Genomic DNA, 25472 nt, shown 5'->3' with positions numbered 1-25472 from the left:
AAACCATGAGTACTTCCACTACCTTTATTGCAAGGTTGCAGTAACAGAATCTTGCAAGTCTGAAAGCACTTCCCCCCTCTCTTGCCTCCACTTCCCAGAGAACTAGGGAGGGTCCCTTCTGAAATGCTTTCTCCACTTCCATTCCTTCTGTGGGCTGAGGTATCTCTTCTCAGACCATTGTCTGGGCTGCGGCTCTTCCTCCTGTCTCCCAAGGTGATTCTCACAGCCCGTGAAAATGTGTATGGCTGAGTAAAAGAAAAAGGAAATTTCATCCAGCTGCTTTTTCTTTTTCTTTTTTACTAGGTGCTGGCATCTTCGTCACCACTATAGTTGCAGGTGGCATAGCCCTCGTAAGGCCTTTCACGGCTGCCTCTCGTCCCTTCCTACGGGACGCTGTCTTCTACATGATCGCAGTGTTCCTGACCTTTGTGTCTCTCTATTTTGAACAAGTCACCTTGGCAGAAGCTCTGAGTAAGTATTACAAGGCAAAGGGGCCTTAAAAAATCCTCGTTGGGTGGTAGAGAATCCATCTTCGTGTTTTGTCTTCTGGGAACAGAGCCTGACTCCTTCTGCAGGTGATGCAACAGGGTCACCTTCATCCCAACAGGATTGTAGCTGATGCCTGTTCAAGGTTGGTTCAAGTGACCAGAGTTGCATAGCTGAGTTGATCTGCCAGTTGAATTTCCCATAATGCCCCAGATGCATCACTCCAGAGCCGTGTTCTCCAACCTTGACCATTTCCAGATGTATGGACTTCAGATTCCAGAATTCTACAGGCAGCGTAGCCATTGGTGAGAATTCTGGGAGTTGAAGTCCTCATACTTGGAAGATACCAAGTTTGGGAAACACTGCTCCAGAGTATTCTAAGATAAGGAAATAGCATCTCAGTGTGATGGTCATTGCAATTTGTTGCACTGCTCAAAGCTTTACTGATTCAAGACAATCCGTGGGAGCTACTGAGTAGATGCCTAACTTCTCAGCATCCCCTTGGATCTAAAGCCTGGTAAAAGACCTTGAGATCAACTCTGCACGACAATTCTCCAGTCATAGGATAAAGTCACGTTTGGCCTGCACCACAAAGCTTAGATGAAGAGAGGGGATTTTCTCTTACATTGGTGATGGACAAAATGTTTTGGGAGATCAGAACATTTCTCATTTGAAACACCTCCTTGTTTTGAGCATGAAACAGTTGGGTTGAGCTCAAAACAGGCTGAAAAGATCTCAGATTTGAAATGAGCACACTCTAAATCTGTGGAATTGAGCATGTGAGGTGAACATGAATGCTCTTTGCTCTTTAGCGAATGAGGAGGCAACTTGAGAAAAATGGAGGTAGAAATGTTTCAGATCACAAAGGATTGTGGGATAGATCTACCTGCATGTGAATAACACCTATATAGCAGGAATGCTCTCTTAAATGTTTTCCGTAAATAGAATTTTTATTTATTTATCTGTTTCATTGCTTAACATTTCTGTGTTATTCTACTCCTAATGGCTCAGAGTGGCATACATAGGAGGAAAAAAAAGATGAAAAATGACCCAACAGTGCTCAAGAGTATGTATGATCATGGCCTTGATCAATATGGGTAGAGAGCAACACCTAACGTCACCAAATGCTTTCTCCTAAAGCTGTGTTTTTACTTATTATGGAAATTCATTACAGAGGAGGTTGTTTGTATATAAAGGGAAGTTGATCCATAACTTGTACATGAACTGGAGACAAGGTTTGATGAGCAGAGAAGACAAGCATCAGCTGCTGTGAAGTAATATATTTCCTTCCCAGGTTTCCTTGGACTTTACATCTTCTATGTCTTGACTGTTGTGGTCTCAACCTGGCTTCACAAGAGACAACGCAGAGAAAGATTGGCTCCACCCAGCCATCCAGAACCAGGTGAGGTGTGGTGAATCTATAGGCCAAAGATGGGGTACATCTAGACCTCAAGATGTTCCAGTACTCCAGTTCCCATGAGCTCCAAATCAGCATGGCCAAAGGTCAGGAAAGATGTGAGTTGGGTTCAGCATCATCATCTTCTCTGCAGCAAGCCTTTCTGCTTTGGATGGAGGACAGGAGTTTAGTTTGTGGCAACTGCTGTTACAAAGTGGCCGGCTAAGAAGTAATTAAAGGGACAATCTCGTCTGTCTGAAATACCAGAGCAAATTGTGCTAGGTCAAGTTGCCTTAGATGCTCCATCAGCTTGCTTTACGCTGTAGCTGAAGCTCAAAATTTGTAGTATGCAAATATAATAAATGCATTTCCTACTTCTCTCTCTTTCTCTCTGTGCAGATCTTTCAACAGATTCTGAAGAGGAAGACACTGCAAGCGTGAATGGGGGTGAGGCATTTACATTTTTTGGTTTCTGAGCATGCAGAATGTTTAGAATTGATTTTAATTATCTGTGTAGCCCATAATATTTTCCTATTACAAGCTGCTCCATTGCTTCCCATGCAGAAACGCTTTTGATAAACATTCAAATAATTGAATTCGTGAGGATCTTCTGAAGGGAGGAAATGAAGTCTCTGTTCTGGTTGCAGAAGTCTACCATGGTCTTTGCAGATTTTTATCTGGAGTAGAGTTTTATCAGCTACTCCTAAATAACCCAACCACCCTTAGTGAAGTTTCTGTCATCTACAACTTCCTCTGTGTTTGCTGGAGATGATGGGATTCAGTGGTTCAACATATTATTTGATCTCCTCTGCTCAGTAGTTGTTCTTAAGATGATAGCACATTGGATGAAAGCTTGACGACTTCCTTTCCTAACTTCAAAGATCCTGCCACCCCTCTTTTTTGGGGGAAGGATATGAGAATGAGGTGAGCTAGTTTGGTGTTGTGATTAAGGCACCAGGCTAGAACCTGATCATGAGTTATAGTCCTGCCTTAGGCATAAAGCCAGCTGGGTGACCTTGGGCCAGTCCCTCTCTCTTAAGCCCTAGGAAGAAGGAAATGGCAAAACCATTTCTGAACAACAACAACAAAAAACTTGCCAAGAAAACTGAAGGGACTAGTCCAGGCAGTTGCCAGGAGTCAAGACTGACTTGAAGGCACCAAAACAACAAAAAAGAGAGAATGGGAAATCTTGATTCCTGCCCACTTACATAGCTTTTTGTTTCCTTCACTTATGCAGAGGAAGAATACCAACCTTTGTTGCCCTCAGAGGAGACCACGTTCCAGATTCTGACTCAGTCCATCAATCCTCTGGATTATAGGAAGTGGAGGAGGAAACCCTGGTACTGGAAACTGCTCAAGGCCTGCAAGGTTAGGGCTATACCTTTTTTTAAAAAAACAAAAAATCTTCTACCTACCAAACTCTCCCCAAGGGACATCTAAAAGCCTTTAAATTGCATCTATCTGCTGCCCTCTAACCCAGCGGTCTTCAGCCTTGATAGTATTCATTTGTCTTGGACCAAGCCCCAGAATCCTGTTGGGATACGGTCCAAAATTAAGAATGTTAGGATGCAGAAGAATCCTCTAAGAAATGATACAGCTGTTCACTGAATCTCAAAGCTACATTCAACACAACACATTAGACCCAGTGGACTGTGCCTAAACAATCTATCATGTTATTGCCTAATATTACAGCCGGTTCAAACAACTTCTAGGGCAGTGGTTTATTCCCCACATGTTGAGCCATCAACCGCAAAAAGAATCTGGAGGCCTTGATGGATCACAAGCTGAACATGCACCAACAGTATGTTATGGTTGCCCCAAAAAATGACATAACAAAAGCAAATGCAGTCCTAGGTTATATCAACAGAACTATACTGTCAGGATTAAGAGAAGTCATTGTTCCTCTCTATTCAGGCCACACCTAGAATATGGCATCTGGTTCTGGGTGCCCCATTTTAGGAAGGACACACAAACTGGAATGTGTCCAGAGGAGAACCAAGGTGGGAAGGAAGATCTTCTGAGGAATGGTTGGAGGTGGGTGGGTATGTTTAGCCTGGAGAAGAGAAGAGAGAGATGGGAGTTATCTTCAAACATCTGAAGGGCTATCATAAGCAGAATTGTTCAGAGGTGTTCCAGAAGACAAGAAATTAGGGGTTTAAATGACAGGAAAATGTAGAATTGGATGCTAGAAAACTATTTCTAATACTAAGATGTTCAACAAGAGAAGAGAGTGACTTGGAGATAGTAGATTCTTCTACATGGGAGATATTTAAACAGAGTCTGCAGGGCCATCTGTCAAGGACACTAAAATAGTGGAACCTGGATTGGGTAGAGTTAAGCTAAATTATCTTCGCCTTCCAACCTGTAGTCTAATGTAATATGTAGTGTGAGCCCAGCTAATTTTTTTTGCTTAAAAATACATGTTATCATTTCCAAATTGCCCATCATGAAACTAAGGGGGAAATGTGTGTTCTTCTCTGTTTCTCTCCATCCATTTTCATTCCATCCCTCTGTTGTTTCTGCTGCATAGACATTTAGAGAGATCCTTCAGACTGGGCTCTTCCTGTTGAACTCTGTAAAGCACAGGACGTTTCCGCAGTTTTAGTTTTATTATCTTTTAAGGACAAACAGTTCATGACTTCCTCTTCCTTCTTAAAAAAAAAAAAAGACACATTCAGTACATTTAGGGCTACATGAAGGTGTGCAAACATGAACGCAAAACGATTGTTTCCCATTTGTTGTTAATAAATGCAGTCCAACCCCTCTGGTTTCGCATGTTTGTGGTTTCCCGTGTGTAAAACTACAGACAGAGCTGTGACTACTTCACATCTCTCGTGATAAAGCAGTCAGTTTGAAACATAAGGAACAAGGACATTTTATAAGTGAACAGCACTTTTGAAGGCCTCTTTGTGGGAGATGGAAGGGTTTGGAAGCCACCACTGGAATAATAGAAACTGTAGCCTGATGCAATTTGAAGATGACATCTCTTAAGAAAAGCTTCCAAATGTTTTCCTCCTTCCCAATAAGGCCATCTCTATCTATAGGATAGCTAATATATTTACTTGGAGTGGATAAAAGAATGTTCTCCATTAGGGAGGCAACGTGTAATTTCCCGAACCATTAGGACTCTAATTTGTAATGCAACAACAAAGGGGATTATTTGATACAACAAAGTGTCGTCAGATCAAGAGTACTTTTTATTGATTTTAGGTCCTTAATGTCTTTCTGTTGTGTGTTACTGGTCAGTGATCACAAGTTTGTTTATTATTATATATGATTTGATTTTTATTGACAAATTTTACGTAGAGAACAGATAAACAAGACAACGTATAAAGAAAAGTTAGAGAAAGAAAAAAGATAAAAAGTGAAGGAAGCAATACGGTTAAAGCAGTGTTGTCCAAACTTGGCCACTTTAAGATGAGTGGACTTCAACTCTCAGAATTCCCCAGCCAGCCATGCTGGCTGGGGAATTCTGGGAGTTGAAGTCCACTCATCTTAAAGTGGCCAAGTTTGGACAACACTGAGTTAAAGAAAGAAAAGAAAAGAATATGTTAATTAAAGAAGCGACTTCTGATCTTTGCAGCAGTTATAAATAAAGTTATTATGCCTCCTCCCTCATTCAGATTACATTACAGAAATTCCTTCTGTCCCATATCCAACCCCTTTTTCAATCAGCAAATCCACAAATCACCATTTCACTTTTTTCTGTTTTCAACAAAATGTCCAGAAAAGGTTTCCAGCCTTTTCTAAAAGTACTTCCTATTTTATCCTTGACCAAACAGGTCAGTTGTGCCATTTCTGCTAACAAGTCTGTTTAAATATATACAGTATTCATTTAGTATTTTAGCATCTTGGTTTTTTATTCACAAAGATGTTTTCTAATCTAGTGAATTAACTCTAAGCATATGACTTTTTTTTTTTGGTCTTCTACTTCATGTATTTAATCGTACATTTTAGTTTGACCCTTTAATTTCTATCCATCGCCTAGAAAATGTTTTGCATATCAATTTGAGTTCGGCAAGCCTTTGACAAAAATTACAAAATGCTGGTCAGTGACCCTGATAAAGATCTTTAAGAGGACTTTTGTTGAGTTGAATGTTGGCCTAGAATGTCATTCCAAGGCCAAACACAGCTCTTGAGCAGGAAAAAAGCAATGTACCCCCCCACACACACACACTGTTTCTCTTCTTCTCTCTCTTTCCTATGAATTCTTGCAGACATAACTGAGTGTCTGCAGTGCCCCCAAGTGTCTCCTCAATTCAAACAGTCCTCTGCAGAAGTGCAGAACAATGCAGAACGATCTCCATTTTGAGTGACCTGCTGAGAACTTCTTCTCTCCACAGCTTCCTGTGGAATTGGTCCTTTTGCTGACAGTACCAATTGTTGACCCTGACCGGGAAGATCAAAACTGGAAGCGGCCTCTGAATTGTCTGCACCTGGTCACTGGCCCACTCATCTGCATTCTCACCCTGAAATCTGGGACCTGTAAGTTTCCAACTTTCCTCTACAAACTCTGCTAGGTATCAGGAAGATGGCTAACAGCAAGCAGGACGATGACTTGTCTTAATCTTGAGCACCCCTTTGTGGGTGCGCGTGTGTATTTTTTCCCATTTCACTCCCTAATATTCTCAGAAGGGGCACATTACAGGGATGAGGGCAGGAAACTGAAATGTCAGTAGAAAGGAATTTTGAGATGAATTGAAGACCGTGCAGTCTAGAGACTGAAGGATGAATGAGAAAGAAACTCAAAATACAGTGGTACCTCGGGTTACGAACTTAATTCATTCCGTGACTCTGGTCGCAGCCCGAATTGGTCACAACCCGAAGCAAATTTCCCCATAAGGTTCAATGTAATTACCATTAATCTGTTCTGGCATGGAGGACAGGGAGGCGGCTATTGCTTGGAGGGAGAGTTCCCCTCCCTACGACCACATGTCAGGGGCGGAAAATGGCCGCGGACCACGTGTCAGGGGCAGAAAAATGGCCACGGACCACGTGTCAGGGGTGGAAAAATGGCCGCGGACCACGTGTCGGGTGGAAAAATGGCCGCGGACCACGTGTCAGGGGCGGAAAAATGGCCGCGGACCGTGTCACGGGAGGGAAAATGGCCGCGTATCCTGTTTGTACCCCAAGGCGGAGTTCGCAAACCGAGGCAAAATTTTGCAGCCGGAGCTGGTCGTAACCCGAAAAGTTCGTTAATAGAAGCGTTCGTAACCCGAGGTTCCACTGTAATCTTGTCTTAAGTGTGTGTCATATAAGATGGGATAGAGAGAATCTCTGGCAGAATTTCAAGATTTTGTTAGTATACCCTGCAAGGAGCGTTCCTGGAATTCTTCTGGTGTTTGTTTCTCGACCTCAAAGGGCTGATAAGCAGCCACTGTTAGTTGGCATTACAATTTCATTTTCTAGAAGATAGCTGGCTATGTTCTGGAGATATTCAACACCCGCCTAGAAACTTGGGTTCTTGAGTGGCATATGTGATGTGGAAATGCTTTATAAAATGTTCTTATTCTCCCACTGCCTTCCTTTTTACAAGGGTTGGCAAAGAATGGGCACCAGGGGTTGGTTTAAGAGGCTGTGTTTTTATTGCAGATGGTCTCTACAAGTTCCAGGGGGTCTTCCCAGTTTGGGGTCTCGTGGTCTTGGTTGGGGCTACTTTAGCTGCGGTCATCTTTTGCACCACAAAAAATGAAGAACCACCCCGCTACCACTTGGTGAGTCTTGGGGGAAGAGGTGGGAGTACTACAGATGTGGTTGGAATCCTTCTTGTGAAACTCAGTCTAGACGTTCCCCCACCTGGTGTCTTCCACTTCTGGAATTGCCAAACAATTCCACCACTCCAGAAACCCTGATGTACAAACCGTCACAGCTGGATTCCCACAAACTGGTAAGGCCGAAACTGAGCTGACCACAATCGAGGCTCATTGATGTGAGAACCAGGTCTTAGCACTGGCTGGTCCACCCTTCCCCAATGTAAGCAACCTCCAGATGTGTTGGATGTGTCAAAGGATATAAAGAATGGAATCAGAAATGGGGAACCAGCAACTCTCCAGATGCATTGAACTAGTCTTCCAAGAGGACTCACCATGGACAAACTGGAGTTCTTTTTATTTGCAAAGATGATGACTTTTTTTTAGTTAGTAGATGATCTCATCATCTCTTTTCCTCTCGCCCAGCTTAATGGGAGAATAAATGAACTTCCCTAACAGTGATTTGCTACAGTGACTGCTCCTTATTGCAAAATATTTTGAGTCCCTTGGTCTTGAAATGGACTCTTGGTGTAATAAAAGTATTTGCTTCTGGGGAGAAATCAGAACTGAACATTTTTTTGCTCGTCCATGTAAACACTATCTTCCAAGTTCTTTTTCTGGTCCTCAGCGCTCGGGTGTGTAAAACATTTTGACTGGAAGCATCTCAAACATGAAGATCCCATTTTAAATGCAAAATGGGCAGTTCTGAGCATTTCTCTTCAGCCCAAAACAGCTCTGTTTTGAGTTTGGGACGCTTCCACTCTGCTCAAAACACACTATTTATTTTTCTGGCCCCAAATGGGATGTTTGGAATTCAAAGTAGTTCAGATTGAAACCTTGTGGATCCAGCTGTTCCTCCTTGATCCCTTAGCTAGACTCCAGCCAAGTTGTCCAACCTCTTCAAAAATGTGAATGCAACAAGAGGAGAGATTGTGCAAACACCTGGATCAAGTCCAGGCTCCCCTAAGGGAATCTTTCTCGATCCAGACATGGGGACTTCAGCTCCCAGAATCCTCAGCTATACCATGCTATGTTCACACATCTGGAGAGTCCCTACATTAGGAAAAGCTGTAGTGAGCCATAATACATGTTTTCAAATGTATTCATTATTGGTTGGCATGGTGCCCCTAAAACCACTGTTTCCTGTCGGCTTGGCTCCTTGCAGCTGTGGCTTAGAGTGATGCATGTGCGCAGGGCAGGGACATGATTTCTTGTGTGGTTTCTGTTGATTTCATTTTTATGTCCCTCCCAAGTCAAACCGCCATCTAGAGGTGCAAAAAAACCCAGCTTGAAATGAGAGGGAGGGAGGGAGGGAGAGAAAGGAGACAGAGAGTCAGAAAAGAGAAGGGAGGGAGGGAGGGAGGGAGGGAGGGAGGGAGGGAGGGAGAAAGGGAGACAGGCAGAAAAGAGAAGAAGGGAGGGAGGGAGGGAGGGAGGGAAGGGAAACAGGCAGAAAAGAGAAGGAGGGAGGGAGGGAAGGGAGACAGAGAGGCGGAAAAGAGAAGGGAGGGAGGGAGGAGGGAGGGAGGGAGAAAAGGGAGGCAGAGAGGCAGAAAAGAAGAAGGGAGGGAGGGAGAGAAGGGAGACAGAGAGGCAGAAAAGAGAAGGGAGGGTGGGAGGAAGGAGGGAGGGAGGAGGGAGGGCGGGAGGGGGAAAAGGGAGACAGGCAGAAAAGAGAAGGAGGGAGGGAGGGAAGGGAGACAGAGAGGCGGAAAAGAGAAGGGAGGGAGGGAGGAGGGAGGGAGGGAGAAAAGGGAGGCAGAGAGGCAGAAAAGAAGAAGGGAGGGAGGGAGAGAAGGGAGACAGAGAGGCAGAAAGAGAAGGGAGGGTGGGAGGAAGGAGGGAGGGAGGAGGGAGGGCGGGAGGGGGAAAAGGGAGACAGGCAGAAAGAGAAGGAGGGAGGGAGGGAAGGGAGACAGAGAGGCAGAAAAGAGAAGGGAGGGAGGGAGGGAGGGAGGGAGGGAGAAAGGGAGGCAGAGAGGCAGAAAAGAAGGGAGGGAGGGAGAGAAGGGAGACAGAGAGGCAGAAAAGAGAAGGGAGGGTGGGAGGAAGGAGGGAGGGAGGAGGGAGGGCGGGAGGGGGAAAAGGGAGACAGGCAGAAAAGAGAAGGAGGGAGGGAGGGAAGGGAGACAGAGAGGCAGAAAAGAGAAGGAGGGAGGGAGAGAGGGAGGGAGAGAAGGGAGACAGAGAGGCAGAAAAGAGAAGGAGGGAGGGCAGAAGGGAGGGAAGGAAGGAAGGAAGGAAGGAAGGAAGGAAGGAAGGAAGGAAGGAAGGAAGGAAGGAAGGAAGGAAGGAAGGAAGGAAGGAAAAATCTGCAATCACTTTGCTTGACTGCATGACTGACTCCAGCTCATTCAATAGGCAATGCTAGAACAAAACCATGGTTTAATGGGAAGTGTGAATTCATTGCACTCTCTTCCGACTCTTCTTCTGGCAACAGGTTTTTGCCTTTCTGGGATTCCTTGTCAGTGCCATGTGGATCAACGCAGCAGCTACCGAAGTGGTTAACATCCTGCAGACTTTAGGTGTCATCTTTCGTCTAAGCAACACAGTCTTGGGGTTGACACTGCTGGCCTGGGGAAACAGCATTGGGGGTTAGTAGAACAAGCCATCATGGGCTCATCTCCAACTATGATTTATTACCTTCCCTTCCTCTGCTCTTTTTGCTTTTTAACCTCCCAACAACCCTCTGATGTAGGGTAGGTCAAAAGAAAATTAGCAACTGGATGACCAAGCTTCAGGGCTGAAAGAAGACAGTTAACTTGGGTTAATTGAGGGCCTGTTCCACGGGGTTTGAATTGAAGGGGTGGGAACTGAGTTGACTGGATCTTGACCAGGGCAAAGATGGGCTAGAACCATGATGACCTCATGCGCAAACGTTGTGCAAATGATGTAAATTATGTAATTTGCACGATGATGCCATGAAACGTGAAGTTACTTGTCTTCTCCCACATGGGATGCCCAAGAGAACAGCCCATTTCATTTATTTTTTTTAGTGTTTTCTTTTTTCTTTTTCCTACACTGTCCTAAATCTTAATACACTGTATTGTTTCTATACGATCCGATATCATCTATACAATATTTATACGGTATTAATTGAAAATTATCGACATTCTATTATTTAGATGACTTAGAGTGTTGGAAATAGAGAAAAGAGAAGAGTCTTCTGTCGATATGAATTACAATTTAGGAGGTCAATATTACAAGCCTAACATTCTTTGACTTTTTCATCCGGAGTTGAGGATAACATAAAAACAAAAAACAAAAACTCAGCAAATGACGTCAAAGTATTGGTTGTACGATAAAGATTTTGATCTTGTGCTGATGACTTAGTACTAAGATCTCCATTGTATTGTTATTCTCTCTCCACACATACATATATACATACATACATACATGTTACATCTGGCCCCATTTTAAACATCGCATTAAGCCCTCAGGTGGCTGGTTTAAGCATGGTGTGTTTTGCAAACCCAGTCAATTATGGCTAACGGAATGATGGTTTAGATTTGGCCAGTTTTGTGCAAAGCCATTTGAAAACAAAAATCCTTCCAACACCAGATCTTTATTTGGGAGTTGAATGCTCTATGCTGAGTCTGTCTTCTTCTCTTTCTCCCCACAGATATGTTCTCCGACCTCACCATGGCGCGTCAAGGCTATCCCCGGATGGCTTTTTCAGCCTGTTTTGGGGGTATTATCTTCAGTATCCTTTTACGATTTTGTAGATGGGGAAGTTGGTCTGTTCGGTGGAATGGATGAATCCGCTTAGAGTTTGTATTACAGCTTTTCCAAGACTGATTTCCTCACTTCCAGATGTATTAAGGGACTGGGAGTTTGGGTGTGTCTGGAGGCTATCTAGTTGGAGAAAGCTTTTTACATTTGGCTCTGATGCTTTGATGATTCCTCAAGACGGGAAAACATATCTTTCTCTCTACCCTTTGTATAAGAAGAGACCACCTGGATCACACCAAGGATCAGTCTAATCCATCTTTATGGTCCAAGGCAGCAGAATTCCCCATTACCTGTCTTACAAATCTGATTTGCAAATATTTTGCCTCTGGATCCAGAAGCTCCATTGTAGCTACCTTGATAAATAGTCATTTTGAGAGCTCTCCCATCCTGCATTTATCTGTTGTAAGATTCATAGAAGGCAGTTCCTGGTGTGGGTGATAAGATCACAAAGAGGTTTCAACTTCCAGGAATGTCTCCTAATAATTTAACAATCATAACTAAAAAATGGAGTGCTCAAATAGCTGGGTGCTAATTGCTTTTTAATAATCACATCCCTTTTCTATCAAACTGATTTGGTACAATTTGCTCTGGCCAGGTTTAAATTTCTGAGTACAATTTCTCATCTCCTGTAAACTGGATATAAATGGAGGTTGTATATAGCACCATGCAGAGGGGAAAAAAACCCTACATTTTTTTCCAACCTGTTCTCCTTTAGTGTGATGAAAGATGTTCTTCTTAAACTTTTTTTTAAAGGAGAAAAAAATCAGACCTTCACCAGGGTGGAATGGAGCAGGCCTGCACTTCTGCAGTGGCCAGGTGGTTGCAAGAGGTTGCAAAAAATATTAGCAAACCCCCCCTCTACCATCTCCAACAATTGAGTCAGCTCCAGAACACCCCCAAGAGAAATGGGAAAGCAACTCCCAGCACCCTGGAGAAAAAAAAAAAATAGGAAAACAAACCCCACCAAGGGGCAAGGGAAGAAAACTTTTGGGAAAAATATCTAGGCAAATTTTGGCACAGTGTTGGTGTTGTCTCTTTGATTTGTGCCCAACCTTTCTGCCCAAAATGTTAGCTTTGCAGGTGAATCATTCCATGGACAAGGCAGCATTTTACATGGGTTTCTAACCCAGCCAGGACTTTGCCCCAGTCTCACAGTTGGAGGGCTGCAGTTGTTTGAAAAAAATAATAAATTCAATTCCCTCCCAGTCTAAAGTCCATTGGCCCATTTTCTAACCATTTCCTCGAAGAACTGGCTATTGCATAGCCCGTAAAATTCCCTAGTGGTGCTGCTAAGGGAAAAGTTTCCACTCTTGGAGAAAAACCTGACATTTCCAACATACTACTGTTCCTGGGGTGAATGTGCACCCAGCAGATCCAGTTAGGAAAACTCTCAGCCCCCCGGAATGGGTTACTCTTCCTGGCAGAAACGTTTCCTCCTGAACTCGCTCCCAGATATGCTTGTTGGCGTCGGGCTTGGCTGCCTTTTGCAAATGACCAGCAGCAAATTAGTAGTCAGGGTATGAAAGTCCACCTTCCTTTTGCAATTGTGTTTATTTGCTTCCTTTATTCCCTCCCTGCTCTTCTGACGGGGAAAGCAGAAGAGAAACGGCTGAAAATAAAACCATCTGGCAAGCAGGAAGAGCAGTCTTGGATGAGCAATATTTTTTCCTGCCGAAGAGCTGGTGAACGGCTGCAGCTTCCTCTAATGCACGCCCTTGGATGCAATCAACGTTCAAAAGAGGCCATTTGAGATGGGCAGAGTGCTGTTCCCCACTGGGAACTGATCCATCTGCTCAAATCGGAATGTGGCATCTGGGATCGAGAGGCAGGGCTTTGGTTTGAGCGCATGGATCATTTTTAAAGGGGGCGGGTGCGCCTTCTCCTGGTTTCCTTACTGGCTGGACAGGTAACCGATGGAGAAAACATCTGCATGGCATAAGCTTTCTTTTGGTGTTAAGCCCAGTCCATCACCATCCCTACCTTTTTTATGAGTTTTAGTGGGCTGGGGCTCATTATTGCTCAGTCCCCTGCGACTTCTGAATGCCACGTTCTTCTGTGTTATGATTTGTTGTGCTTGATATTGCCCTGAGCGGAGAACCAGGGCCTTAAATAGGAAATGAATAGCGTGCAGAATGTCTTGGTTTCAAGACGTTGATTGGAGAGAGACTGCGCGTTTCTAGAACGAGGAGGGAGAAGATGCCTTAAGAGCATTGCTTTCAGGAAGGCCAAGAGACTATATGTATTTTGTTTCTACCGTGTGGGGTCTTTACAGTTTGGCATCTCTTGAGAATGTGTAACCACAGCTTGGGAGAGGGATGGAGAAAGATTTGGAAGCGAGAAGGATCCAATCTAATCCAAGCCCCCTGCTCAATGCAGAAAAGATAGTGGGTCCTCAGCAGATGCCTGTCCACCTTTGCTTGAAGACCTCTAGTGAGAAGACCTACCTCCCCGTCCTGCTAACTGGTTACCTGGTCAAACTTCTTTCCTGATGTGTTTTATGTTGGCCCTAAGAAATGTCTCCTCGGGGGAACACGAGACAGCAGTGTGAGACAGCTGTTAGAAGGGCTACTGCAGTTCTGGGCTGCTTTAGAAGAAGCCTTGGGTCAAAAAAGTAGGAAATCTTTATTCCACTCTGGTCTCCACTGGTAAGACCACACCTGAAGTATGGTGTACAGTTGTGGGAGCCTCATTTCCAGGAGGATATTGACAGGTTAGAAAAGGTCTAGAGAACTGTGGAGTCCTTGGTGCTCTCTGAGCTCGGTGGCTTGCTTGAAGATGTTTCATTATATGACTAGGTAATAATGTTGTTCGGTCTGAACAAAAGATTGGGGGGATAGTTGGAAACGTAATATCCGTGTTCAAATGCATAAAGGGGGTCATGGGGAAGATGATTAGGAACTCTTTTATGACAGAAACTAGGATCAGAAATAATGAGTGTAATTTGCACTAGATTTCATTTAATTATAAAATTCCTGATGATAAGACTTGTACAAGAATGGAACAGAGTACAGGTAATTCGTGTTTAATGTCCACTCATTCAGTGACTGTTCAAAGTTACAGTGGCGCTGAACAAGGGGTATTATGATGGGTCCTCATAGTTGCGGCCATCACAGCATCCCTTTGGTCACGTGATCCCCATTTGTGACTTTCATGTCCAGCTTCCCACAAGCAAAGTCAACAGGGAATCTGGCAGGAGGTTGCAAATGGCAATCACGTGACTGCAGGATGGGATTTGCCTAATGACAGCAACTGGGACTGCCAGAACTGCTGTTGTAAGTCGGTGCGGTCATGTGACATCACTCCTTATGGCCGCATTGCTTGGCAATGGAGTTCCCAGTCCCAATTACCACTGGTAAGTGAGGACTACCTGGACTTATGGAGGCTGTGGGTTCTTCCGTCTCTGGAGGCTTTTGAGAAGTGGCTGGACAGCCCCCTCTCAGTGGTGATTTAATTGGCTTTCCTGAACACTGCAGAAGGGTCAACTAGATCAGTGTTCCTCAACCTTAGCAACTTTAAGATGGGTGGACTTCAACTCCCAGCTGGCTGGGGAATTCTGCGAGTTGAAGTCCACCCATCTTAAAGTTGCTAAGGTTGAGGAACCCTGAACTAGATGAACTTTGAGGTTCTTCCTCTATCCGGACAAAGTGGTTACTCTACCCTTTTTCTTCTTCCTTTGCAGCTGGAGTCGGATGGCCTCTTGGTATGGATTCTAGCAGGAGCCCTGGGCCTCAGCCTGATAATTTCTTTCCTTTCTGTACCTGCCCAGTGCTTTCACCTGGGTCATGGCTACGGCTACTGCCTCATTGCGTACTACCTGGTGTTCTTAACAGTTGCACTGCTGACAGAGTTCAGGGTGATCCGAATTCCCACCGTCTAAACGAGGCATCTCATCTTAAGACCTCGCCTACATCACCAAAGGTTGGACCTGCATTGGATCCTGTTATTTACTTGAAAATGGTGCCTTCTGAGACAAAGACTTGCTGGCAAGTTCTCAAGAGGGCCTGGTAGCCAGGTTTGATGGTGGCCGCTGAGAGAAGGACGATCAGTGGAACCCTGAGCATTGTGACAGACCTGCATCAATCCAGCTGTTTCAGAGCCCTTTATGTGATTCTGGGATTTTAGAACCAAGCCAGGGTTGCAGGATACTTGAGACCCCATCTCAGTCAGTGTTAGCTTTTCTACGGAAAACACACTATTTAGATAGCAATACTTTTTTTAAGGTATCCTTTTTTTTTTAAGAAATGAATTTTATTAGACGTATTTTTCAGCTCCTGAACTGAGTCTTTAACGCATCCAAAGTATGGACTGAATTCTCCATCAACTGTGACCACTGGTTGTTAGCAGGGGTGCCTTCAAGACTCTTATGAAACGGGTAAGACCCTGCCATCTTGACTTGTTTGCCCCGTCCTGCTGTTGGCTATTAAGATAGAGTTTTGTCAAGAAAAAGCATAGAAAAAACTGTCTTTCCAGTGATCGGATTGTGAAGGTTGACGTTTAGGCACCAAATGGCATTTTCCATCCACGAGCGAGGCATATTTGTAGACCTGCTGCTGTGTTGATATGTAGCAAAACTCTGAAATGGAAAGGTGGGTGGAATCACGTGCCAGCAGCCTATGAAAAACAGATCACTTGGGTGTGTTCACCAGCATGCTTCCCCACCTTATTGCATTAGCCCATTTTTAAGGCTTGTATAACTACCCTGACCTGCAAATCATCTAAACAGATTGGCTTCATCCAACATACTAAGCTACAAAACCAGGATTAAAACTAAACAAGGCTGGGATGATGGACTAATGAAACGGCTAGGTTTGTAACTGACCAGGGAAAGCATGATGTGTGAACATAGCCAGCATTTTTCAAAGGGACATACAGAAGGGATAGATTTTGCAAGCTCACGAGACAAAGAAAGGACATTTTTCATTGTCTCTGAAGGCAGGTCTGTTAATCGGAATGAGGCAAAAGAACTGTTTGGGTGCAAAAGGCATGAGCAATTCTGTGTAGTTCTTGGTTCCTCTTCCCTCCCAATTTTTCTGACACCTTTGAAAAGCGTTGTTTATTTTATTCTCCCCATTTCCTCTTTCTCCTTTTATTATTGTGCTGGGTGAGCAAATACGATACATATTTAATAGGATCAAAGATATTTCTCCATATGCCCTCAAACACAGTAGGTGGTTTGCAGAAAAGTAGTGGCTGAGCAATTCTTTTTCATTCTTCTTGTCTTTTCATTCTTCTTGCTAAGTCAGTAATGAGGAGTAAAGCATTCTGGGACCTTTGCACCCTGACTTACTTGCACAATTAACAACGGATTCATTCAGCCAGCTGTGCCCACCCAGCTGTGCATCATGGCTTAACATGTTCTTCTCGACTTGCTCTCTTTTTTTGCTGCACTCTGAAGCAAAAATAGGCCTTTCACCGATCTCCTAGTTTTTTGTCACCCACAGCTGGTGGATTAGCATTTGGCTGAGTCATCAATTGCACAGACTGGGTGTTGACCTTGTGCAAATATGGTTTATGCAGCTGCTGGGAGGTGGCCGAGGAAAACTTGCTTCACAATCTGTATGTCAGCAAGAAACAGGTGCCTCTGCAGTGAAGAAACAGTGGAGCAAGTTTCTTTCTCAGCCATTTCTCGACCATCTGAGGCGAGATCACAAAGATTTGGGCTCCACGTTGGGCAACAGCACACTGGAAGCCTTGCGTAGTCTTGCGGGTGAACTTGCTCAGACCACGTCTTCCCTTGAGAACAGATCAAAAAGGGATTCTTGCTCAAAAGGTCTTGCCAATGTCACCTCCTTGGACAATTCAACCTGATGAGCAATGGAGAAATGTTTCCCAGTGGCCATTTCAGAGCGTAAGCTAAGTAAATTACAGTTTAGGACCTCACAGCTTGAATAGACCTCTCAAAGTTTAAGTTTTTTTTTTTATTGTGACAGTTTTATTATACTTTCATATATGAAAGTCCACGTAAATTAAGCCTTCCTGTATGGTTCTCATGGCCCTTTCTTTCTGCATGCATTCACACCTTCTACTCAAAGGTAGCCCTTCGGTACCCCATCATTGTTCTGGATCACGGTGGTGGTCTTGCCTAGTTGAATCATGACACCATCTTATTCTCTGTTAGCACTTCCCAAATGGACCCTCTACCTCTTCCCATTGAGTAGGACCTCACTAGGTCTATATCTGGTCCTGCGCTTGCTAGCTAGCCAGAGATGATGGGACTTGTAGACTGCTACATCTGGAGATGACAAAAGAAATAGGAAAGAGTTTGATGGAGAACTGTGGGTGGTAGTTGCCAGTTTTAAGAACTGTCCATGATGTAGCTTTATGGCATAAAGTCAAGGTGATGAACCACCTCTTTCACTTGAGCCAGCATAGAAATATATGTGCAATCCTAGGCATGCTTATTCAGAATATTTTGTTCTGTATTCTATGAAATGCATTTAGATCCACTTTCAGAGGGATTCCTTTTTTTCGTGTTTTCCCTACATAGCTGTGGCTGCAGTATCACAAGTTTGTTTTCAGCATCACTAAGCAAATCTTTTTTTTTTAAGCAAATTGGAAAGCCAGTTTGGTGTAGGGGATAAAGGCACCAGGCTGGAAACTGGGAGACTGTACATTGTAGTTGTGCCTTAGTCACAAACTGTATGGTATGTGGGAAAGACCTTGGGAGTCTGGGCAAAGAGACACTGCCAAGGGAACAGTCAGATAAGAGGTGGCATAGCCCACAGATGGATAATGGGTGGGGCAAGAGGCTGAGAAAGGACCCTCCCTAGTTTCTCAGGCTGTAAAGGAGAGAACAGGAGGATTGTACTTTCAGACTTGCAAGATTCTGCCAATGTAGCTTTACAATAAAGTAGAATTAGTTCATCTAATTCCTATCTGGTTTACCCTGCAAGGATGACATCAATCTTGCAAGTCTGAAAGTACAATTCTCCCCCCACCCCCCCTCTCCTTTACCACCTGAGAAACTAATGAGGGTCTCTTCTGAGCCTCTTGCTCCACCGCTATCCAGTCTTGTAGACAACATCTCTTTGCCCAGTCTCCCAAGGTCTTTCCCACATACCATTACACAAACCCAGCTGGTTACTTTGGGCCAGTCCCTCTCTCTCAGCTCTAGGAAGGAGGAGGCAAGGGCAAACCACTTCAAAAAAAAAAAAAAAAAAAGTTGCCAAGAAAACTGTTAGGAATTGTCCATAGTCACCAGAAGTCAAGGTTGACTTGAAGGGATACACATAAACAAATTGTAAATCCCAAGTTTTGTCTATGGAAGAAGTTCTCATTAGCCTCCGCTTCAAATTTGTCTCCGGTATGGCTATACCCCATCCAGGTTTTACCAGATACTGAACCTTTATTTATGTATTCTTTAGAGCATCTATGCAATAAAGGCTTAGAGAAAATTTAAGGCCAAGGCCCAAACTCTACATCGGTGTTTTTCAAACTTGGCAGCTTTAAGATGTGTGGATTTCAACTGGCTGGGGAATTCTAGGAGTTGAAGACCACACATCTTAAAGCTGCCAAGTTTGAAAAACACTGCTCTAGCCTGAAGTTCCTCTAGCAGAGAAGGCTAGCACAGGAGAAAACCAGAAGCTGCATTTGTCAGAACTCTCATTTCCAATCTTGTCCTCTCCAGATGTTTTATGGGGTTATGCATGTTTTGGAAGTGATTCAGAAGAGTTTAATGTCTATGTTTATACCCACAGACCCACCCACGCAGATGCTTCAGAGCTCATAAGAGCGTTTTTTTTAACTTCATCTTTTGTCAGATTTTTTTTTCCAGGCACTGATACAAGGTCTAAAGTCTTCCAAATCCTTTTTGAAGCACGCCCAGCCTGCTTCGCTTCCTTTTCCGCTCCCAGTGTGGTCAATTGACAAGGGTTCTCTTTTGGGGGGCACTCAAAGACTAACCTGGTAAGGAAATAGCAAGCAGCTTATGACTAACCCTCTCTCTTTTCTAAGCATAATGGAAGCCAAGTGAGTTGGAGGCAAACTGAGATTAAGAGATGGTGCCCCAGCTCCGGATCCTTTCTCATCTTTGTAAATACATTTAACTTCCAATGAGCTTTTTTGTTGAATGATCTACCTCAAAAAAAGCGTTAAGTGCTGTAATTTCCCCATCCCACTTTGATGTAAGATGACATCAATTTAAATAATAAAGAGCATCGATCAACTGCAGGGCTTGTCCGTGGTGTGTGCATGCCTTTGTATGAAACAACTCCAACAATTTGATGTTTTCTTTTGTCCAGCAGTAGAAAATCTATGTAGGAATCTCCTTGGAGCCCTACTCATGAGATAGCTGCTCTCTCTGAATCCTAAGGTTTGGGTGGGCTGGAAGGAGGATGTATTTTGAGTTATGAACTGGGTGGGACACTGTGAACCTTGAACTAAGGTTGGATGTCCTATGGCATCACCCACAGATGCCCTTTTCCCCCTGCCTTCTGGACCATTTGAAGTCTTCAGAACGTCTTCAAGGGCTGCCCTACGGAGAGCATACTGTAGGAATCCAACCGTGAGGTTAACAATGCACGTATCGACAAACCCAGATCTCTCTAGATACGGTGGCAACCAAATAATCAACTCAGGTTTTTTATATACATATAGTCTAAATATAAAAAAGGGGATGGAAAAAAAGGGAAAAGGTTTTAGAAAGTTTATTAAATGTGCTGTAAACATCTATACAATACTGTTTCAGACATTGTTATATTGGCCATACAAATTGTTCCAGTATCCAAAACCCATCAAGTGTTTCATCCCCTACAAGTGATTGTCTTTGGAGTTAAGAGCAGAGAAAATGGTATTTAGGAAGAAATGTCCCTGCGTTTTTTTTTTTTTTTCCTTCCAAGATACTCAGAAGAAAGACATTTCTGGAATCATTTTTAGCTTATTTAATAAACAAGAGCAAAAATAATGAAAACATCCCAAAAAATATCCTGCTCTACAAATGGCTGGGATTAAGTTGCCAGCATCTCTTATGCCAAGTAGAGGAAGAAAATCTAAAACTATATTCCATTGTTTACCATCCAGGCTGATAAACTGAATATTATATGTGTATTTGTGACTTTCCAGTAGTGCATCCAAACTGGGAGTAACTCTCCTTCCCATTAGCAGAAACTACTATTTGAGCACTAGAATAAAGCTTCACATTCTGGTTGATGCTAACCAAAAAGACCATCACTCTAGGTTTTGACAACCTGCTTAGCCGTGGATGATGATCAAAGAACTGTGCAAAAGATGGGCTAGGTGGTGCCAAGCAGACTCCTCTTAACTAGCCTGGGCGTGCACAGTGTGCAAAATGAGCCCCATGTGCACACCAGGTTTGGCTCGTTGACCAGTGAGCAAAACAAGTCCAAATTATAAAGGTGCTCAGCATTCATTTCTGCTTAGTGACACCACCGAAACGGTTGGTAAGCGAGATAAGGATCACCTAGGCTCCTGTTGAAAAAAATACTAAACCGAGTGCGTACTCCGAGGCTATGCGGCACTTCAGATCCAAAGCTGAAAATGTGCTTCAGAGTTGTGCATCCTGCAAACATCAGCACCTCCTTAAAGAAGTTGTGGCTCTCATGGGCTTGCATCGTCACCCTACAATCCCAGGAAAATCCAAATTTGAGTTAGAAAGGGCTGATGGGGTACAATAAGGTGCTTTGAGTATGTGTATGCATATGCAGTCAGCGCCTCCCTAATTTAAATTTGTATTTTCCAAATGTAATGGTGGTGCAAGCTCCAGGAAAGACACCTCTTTCATACACATAGACAGGTATGATCTGGATGGCCCTACCCATTCTGAAATTCTGTTTTTGCTTCAGAGCCAAAACATAGCATATCTCTAACGAACAGCCCCTAGAAAACATCCCATCTGTTCAGCTCTGCAAACCTACCCCCTTTCTAAAGGAATAGTAAATCTGATGGATATATCAGGAAGGAATACCTTCCACTGTCAACACTAATGCCCTGTTGAACCAATAGTATTTTTCTTAAGATGCCCCTTCTCTCTCCAAAGGACCTTAAGGCAACCTTCCATCTGGATAAACTCCTGATGGGTGGACTTCAACTCCCAGAGTTGCCCTATATAGCATGGCAGGCACTGGGAATTCTGGGAGTGGAAGTCCATCTACCTGGAGGTCATCTAAATTGGGGACATCTACCTTAAAAAATATCCTCATTCTTTTTCGGAAGAAAACAAATAAGATCATCAGTGATCATGGGTACAAGAACTCTCATTTCCCCAACTTGGTGTCCACTGGTAATGTTAGGGTACAACTGTTATCTTCCCTGGCCATTAATGTAACTGAGGGCATCTGGAGGAACCAGCATAGAGTGAGATGCTATAAGCAAAGACAGGAAAATTTCACTTCTGGTAACTGCTTATCTCAAATCCATCCCCTTACACTGGCTTTGTGTAAGGTGTACTATTCCTCTCTCCAACAACTGGAAAATAGCTTATTCAGAGCCAACACTTCTCAATTATTTATTTAGCATGAAAATAAGCTTGTTGTTTTTAACTAGGTTCTGCTATGCCAGAGAGTTAGCAGGCATAAGAAAGCGAAGTTTCCTAATTGTTTTAGGCTGGTGATCCTAAAGATACAGAAGGGACAAGGAAAAAAGAAAAAAGAAGAAAAACCTGTCTTTTCTGCTTATAAATTGCAAGGAATGATGGAAGGCCTGTTTGCCATCCAGATTAAAATAATAGCCAGAGACAAACCTGGATGAGCATAATGCTTCTTCGTATTTTGAGACAAGCATTAGGCGTTGCCAAGGTTCCTATTCCAAATCAAAGAATGATAAAAACATATATGATCCACTTGTTTGTTTCTCTTGTGGGGAAGAGGGCTTCCTAAGAGACCCCAAGCCTGGTAATAGACTGAGGAATTTCTACAGAAGAGGATCAATAACAAAATCTGATAGACACCAATCCCTGGATCACGTTTGTCTTTTCTGTCAAAGAATTATTGCTCTACTACAATGCCTATTAGGCAGGGTGGCTTCATTATCTAAAAGAATGCCTATTGGGAGGGTTGGTTCAGGATTTAATAGAATACCTATTGGTAGGGTTGCTTCAGGATTTAATACAATGCCTATTGGCAGGGTTAGTTCAGGATTTAGTACAATGCCTATTGGCAGGGTTGCCTTCTGGGCTGTAGTTGTTAACGGCTCCAGGAAGGTGCCATTTCAAGTTTCCAGTTCCCAGAAAGTGAAAGAATCATTATGCCAACACAGGACAAAGTTTGTGAGCACATGAGCACAATAGAGTCTTATACATGTTCAGGATCTCACTGAACCAGGAATCCACTTCCATTAGGAAGATATTCTGAGCCCAAGTTGGCCCTGGGTCCTGTTATATGCCAGAGAGCCTTGCTACATTTTGGTAAAAACTGGCAAGCAATGACTGGACTACTAGGAGTCTTTATAGCTGCTGATGAGTTACAAAGGGTGGGGAAAATTAGTGTGGTATATACTTTACATGACTTCACTCAACTGCATTTAGTTCATTACGAATGCAGAGAGGGCAATCTAGTTGATGCTTGGGGACTCAACCAGCCTTCCTGCCATTTCTAGCCCATCTGAAGAAGTGCCTGATGAAAGATAACATCAGGCGCACGCTGGAACATACATTCAATACGCACTCCTGCTTGTCATCTTTGCTTGCAAATGGGCCGGATCCCAGCTCTCTGGGCCAGTGCATCTGACAGCTCTGACACAACAACTGGCTTTTTGCAAAAGAACACAGCAACAAGAAGAAAACCCACAGGTCTTCTCCAAAAGAAAGTCCCGCTGTACTTTGGCCAGGCCGGACTGTGCGTTAGTCCCACGGCACAACGTTACTGCAAGGTCAAGAGTCCTTCCAGACCTCCCATGCACTAGTGCAGATGCCAGAAGAAAGGAGAAGGCTTAAATTTAAAAAATAAAAATAAAACTGGTTGACTTCTCCCAAGAGGTCAGCATCCTGGCTTGAAAACTCAAGAGATTAGGATCATTTAAAAAAGAAAAATCTGATTGAGGGGAGGCTATAGTCGCTGTGTCGGCAAGCCCAGGCTGAATGCATAGGAGAATCTGCTTTCGATAAGCAAAGCTTAGATGATTGTTTGTGACCGCTGCCGGAGGCCAGGAGGGTGGAAGGCCTGGTTGAGCAATTCATCATCTTCATGCCAAGGAAGCTGTCGTTCTTCTCTCCTGGAATACTCTTCATACCATTCCTGAAAATGGAAGACTGGCATCATTAAACTAATCCACAGCCATCCAAACCAGAATGCCCACCCAGGGAAAACGGAACAGGAGCCATGATATCAGGCAGACCCCAAAATTTTTTATGGAGGCAAAGCCTGGAATCAGATAAATACCAACCTTTCATTCCTGAATCACTTGATGCTACCTTCAGAGAAGGAGAAAGTAGCACAAACAATCTCATTTTCCTTATTGTGAACAACTCTGAGAAATGTTCAGGCCTACAAGGTTTGACTGGGCTCACCCATCTTCAGCCCTTGGCTCATGCAACACAATAAAGCAGAAACATGGTTTACCCACAGCCACAGTTGGCTTCACGCAACACATTTTGTTTGGTTGCAACCTAACAGGGCTCCACGTTCACACCGTCAACATTCTAGCTACAGTACCACAATGGAGGATTTTGTTCCTCTCTTTGTGAAAGGGTTAGTGAGTTTTGATCAGCATCCCAATGTAGGAGTTGTAGAGTTGACCAACCTGGAAGCTGGACACCAATCACGTTATTATTAAAACCTCCTGGTACAGGAGATACAGCCATTATCTTATGTTTGCCCTAGACTGAAAGAATTTAAAGATAAATAAAGTCAAGGGGAGCAGGAAGCCCATAGGATCCAGGGCAGTGCATGTGGTCATACTGGTACCCATGGACATCATGTTGCTGAACTCCACTATAGACTGTTCTTCAGTTATCCACCATAAAATTACTGCCCAAGATACCCCTATGCCATTGAAGTCCAGGAAGCACCATGTGTACAACCTCTGAAGCTCACACCACCTACCTGTATCTCTTCCTCATACATTTTCATACTTAAATCACTTTTGGTCCTCGATCGGCGGCCCAAGAACAGCATGGAGGTTTGCTAAAGCAGCAGAAGACAAATGGTGAGAAGAAGAAGGAAACCTCGACTCAGCTAGATGGGAGGACTACTCTACTTTCTGTTCTGACCAGCTGTCCCCAACCTGGACCCCTCTGCCCATAACTCCCAGCTAACACAGCACCAAGGACAGTGTTAGCTGGGAATTATGGGTAGAGGAGTCCAACTCATTGGCAGTGTGTCACATCAGGGCAGATGCTGCTAAAGACACAGAGGGATTTACACAGGGATGTTTCTCTTTCTTTTCATTTTAGGAGGAGCTACAGATCATTTTCCTTTCTCCCAATTTTCTTCCTTTTCCATAGAAGTGTGTCCAAGAGGAAAACCATGTGTCCTGTTCAATATGAATATCACACATAAGGTAAGGTTATTATACTGCTAAAGTTGATTTTATGGGAACGTGCCCTTGGTCGTGAGATGTCTCAGAATGTGCACTATTTATTTGTTGGATTTCTGCCTGTCCTTCAGGAGTTCAAGGCAGGATACAAAGCATTCCTTCCTCCAATTTTCCCCCAAGAAACAATCCTGTGAGGTAGGTTGGGCTGAGAGGGAGAGGTTAGCCCACAGTTCCTCCAGGAGTTTCTGTAGCTGAGGGAGGACTAGAACCTGGGTCTCCCTACTCCTGGTCCAGCACCTTCACCGCTGGACCATCCTGCTTTTGGGCTGAGAGGGAGGAACTGGCTCAAAGACTCACAAGGAACTTCGGTGTCTGATGGTGGACTAGAACTTGGGTCTCTCCACTCCTAGTCCAGCACCTTCACCACTACTCCACACAGGCTCTGAGGCTGAGAGGGAGGGATTGTCTCCCAAAGTCATCCAGGGAGCTTCCATACCCAAGGGGAGACTAGAACCTGGGTCTCCCCACTTCTAGTCCAGCATATTCACTACTGGACCACATTGTCTCTTGGGCTGAAAGGCAGGGACTGGATCAAAGTCCTCCAAGGAGCTTCTGTGGCTGAACAGGGACTAGAATTTGGGTCTCCCTGGTGTTAGTTCAGAACCATTGAAATTTCTGAG

At 43.9% G+C, this 25472-nt stretch overlaps 2 protein-coding genes across 6 annotated transcripts in view; one reads left to right on the top strand and one right to left on the bottom strand.

Annotated features, from left to right (window-relative positions):
* Nucleotides 1-19580, top strand: part of SLC8B1 (solute carrier family 8 member B1) — a 33486-nt gene extending 13906 nt beyond the window's left edge. For 2 of the 4 annotated variants that reach the window (XM_088143245.1, XM_088143244.1), the window contains exons 7-16: nt 304-471; nt 1781-1888; nt 2282-2329; nt 3120-3250; nt 6226-6367; nt 7475-7596; nt 10073-10226; nt 11255-11335; nt 12817-12881; nt 15044-19580. In XM_088143245.1, coding sequence (XP_087999371.1) covers nt 304-471; nt 1781-1888; nt 2282-2329; nt 3120-3250; nt 6226-6367; nt 7475-7596; nt 10073-10226; nt 11255-11335; nt 12817-12881; nt 15044-15241 — 1217 coding nt within the window. In that variant the 3' untranslated portion in view covers nt 15242-19580. Of the gene's footprint in view, nt 1-303; nt 472-1780; nt 1889-2281; nt 2330-3119; nt 3251-6225; nt 6368-7474; nt 7597-10072; nt 10227-11254; nt 11336-12816; nt 12882-12962 lie in introns of all 4 variants that reach the window. The other 2 variants (XR_015796591.1, XM_088143246.1) reach the window with 2 other exon arrangements.
* Nucleotides 19581-22499: 2919 nt separating this feature from the next.
* The window catches only part of TPCN1 (two pore segment channel 1), a 35129-nt gene continuing 32156 nt past the window's right edge, over nt 22500-25472 (bottom strand). For both annotated transcript variants that reach the window (XM_088143234.1, XM_088143235.1), the window contains exons 26-27: nt 24360-24440; nt 22500-23552 (exon numbers count right to left, since the gene is read on the bottom strand). In XM_088143234.1, the coding sequence (XP_087999360.1) occupies nt 23430-23552; nt 24360-24440 (204 nt within the window). In that variant the 3' untranslated portion in view covers nt 22500-23429. The remainder of the gene's footprint in view (nt 23553-24359; nt 24441-25472) is intronic.

The sequence above is a fragment of the Python bivittatus genome, unplaced genomic scaffold (assembly GCF_059951505.1).
Source record: "Python bivittatus isolate LINGU-HERP-01145 unplaced genomic scaffold, Pbiv_v1 ctg000280_np1212, whole genome shotgun sequence".
Classification (NCBI taxonomy): Eukaryota; Metazoa; Chordata; class Lepidosauria; order Squamata; family Pythonidae; genus Python; species Python bivittatus.
Note: the sequence above shows the minus strand (reverse complement) of the source record. Positions and strands in the feature narration are given on the sequence as shown.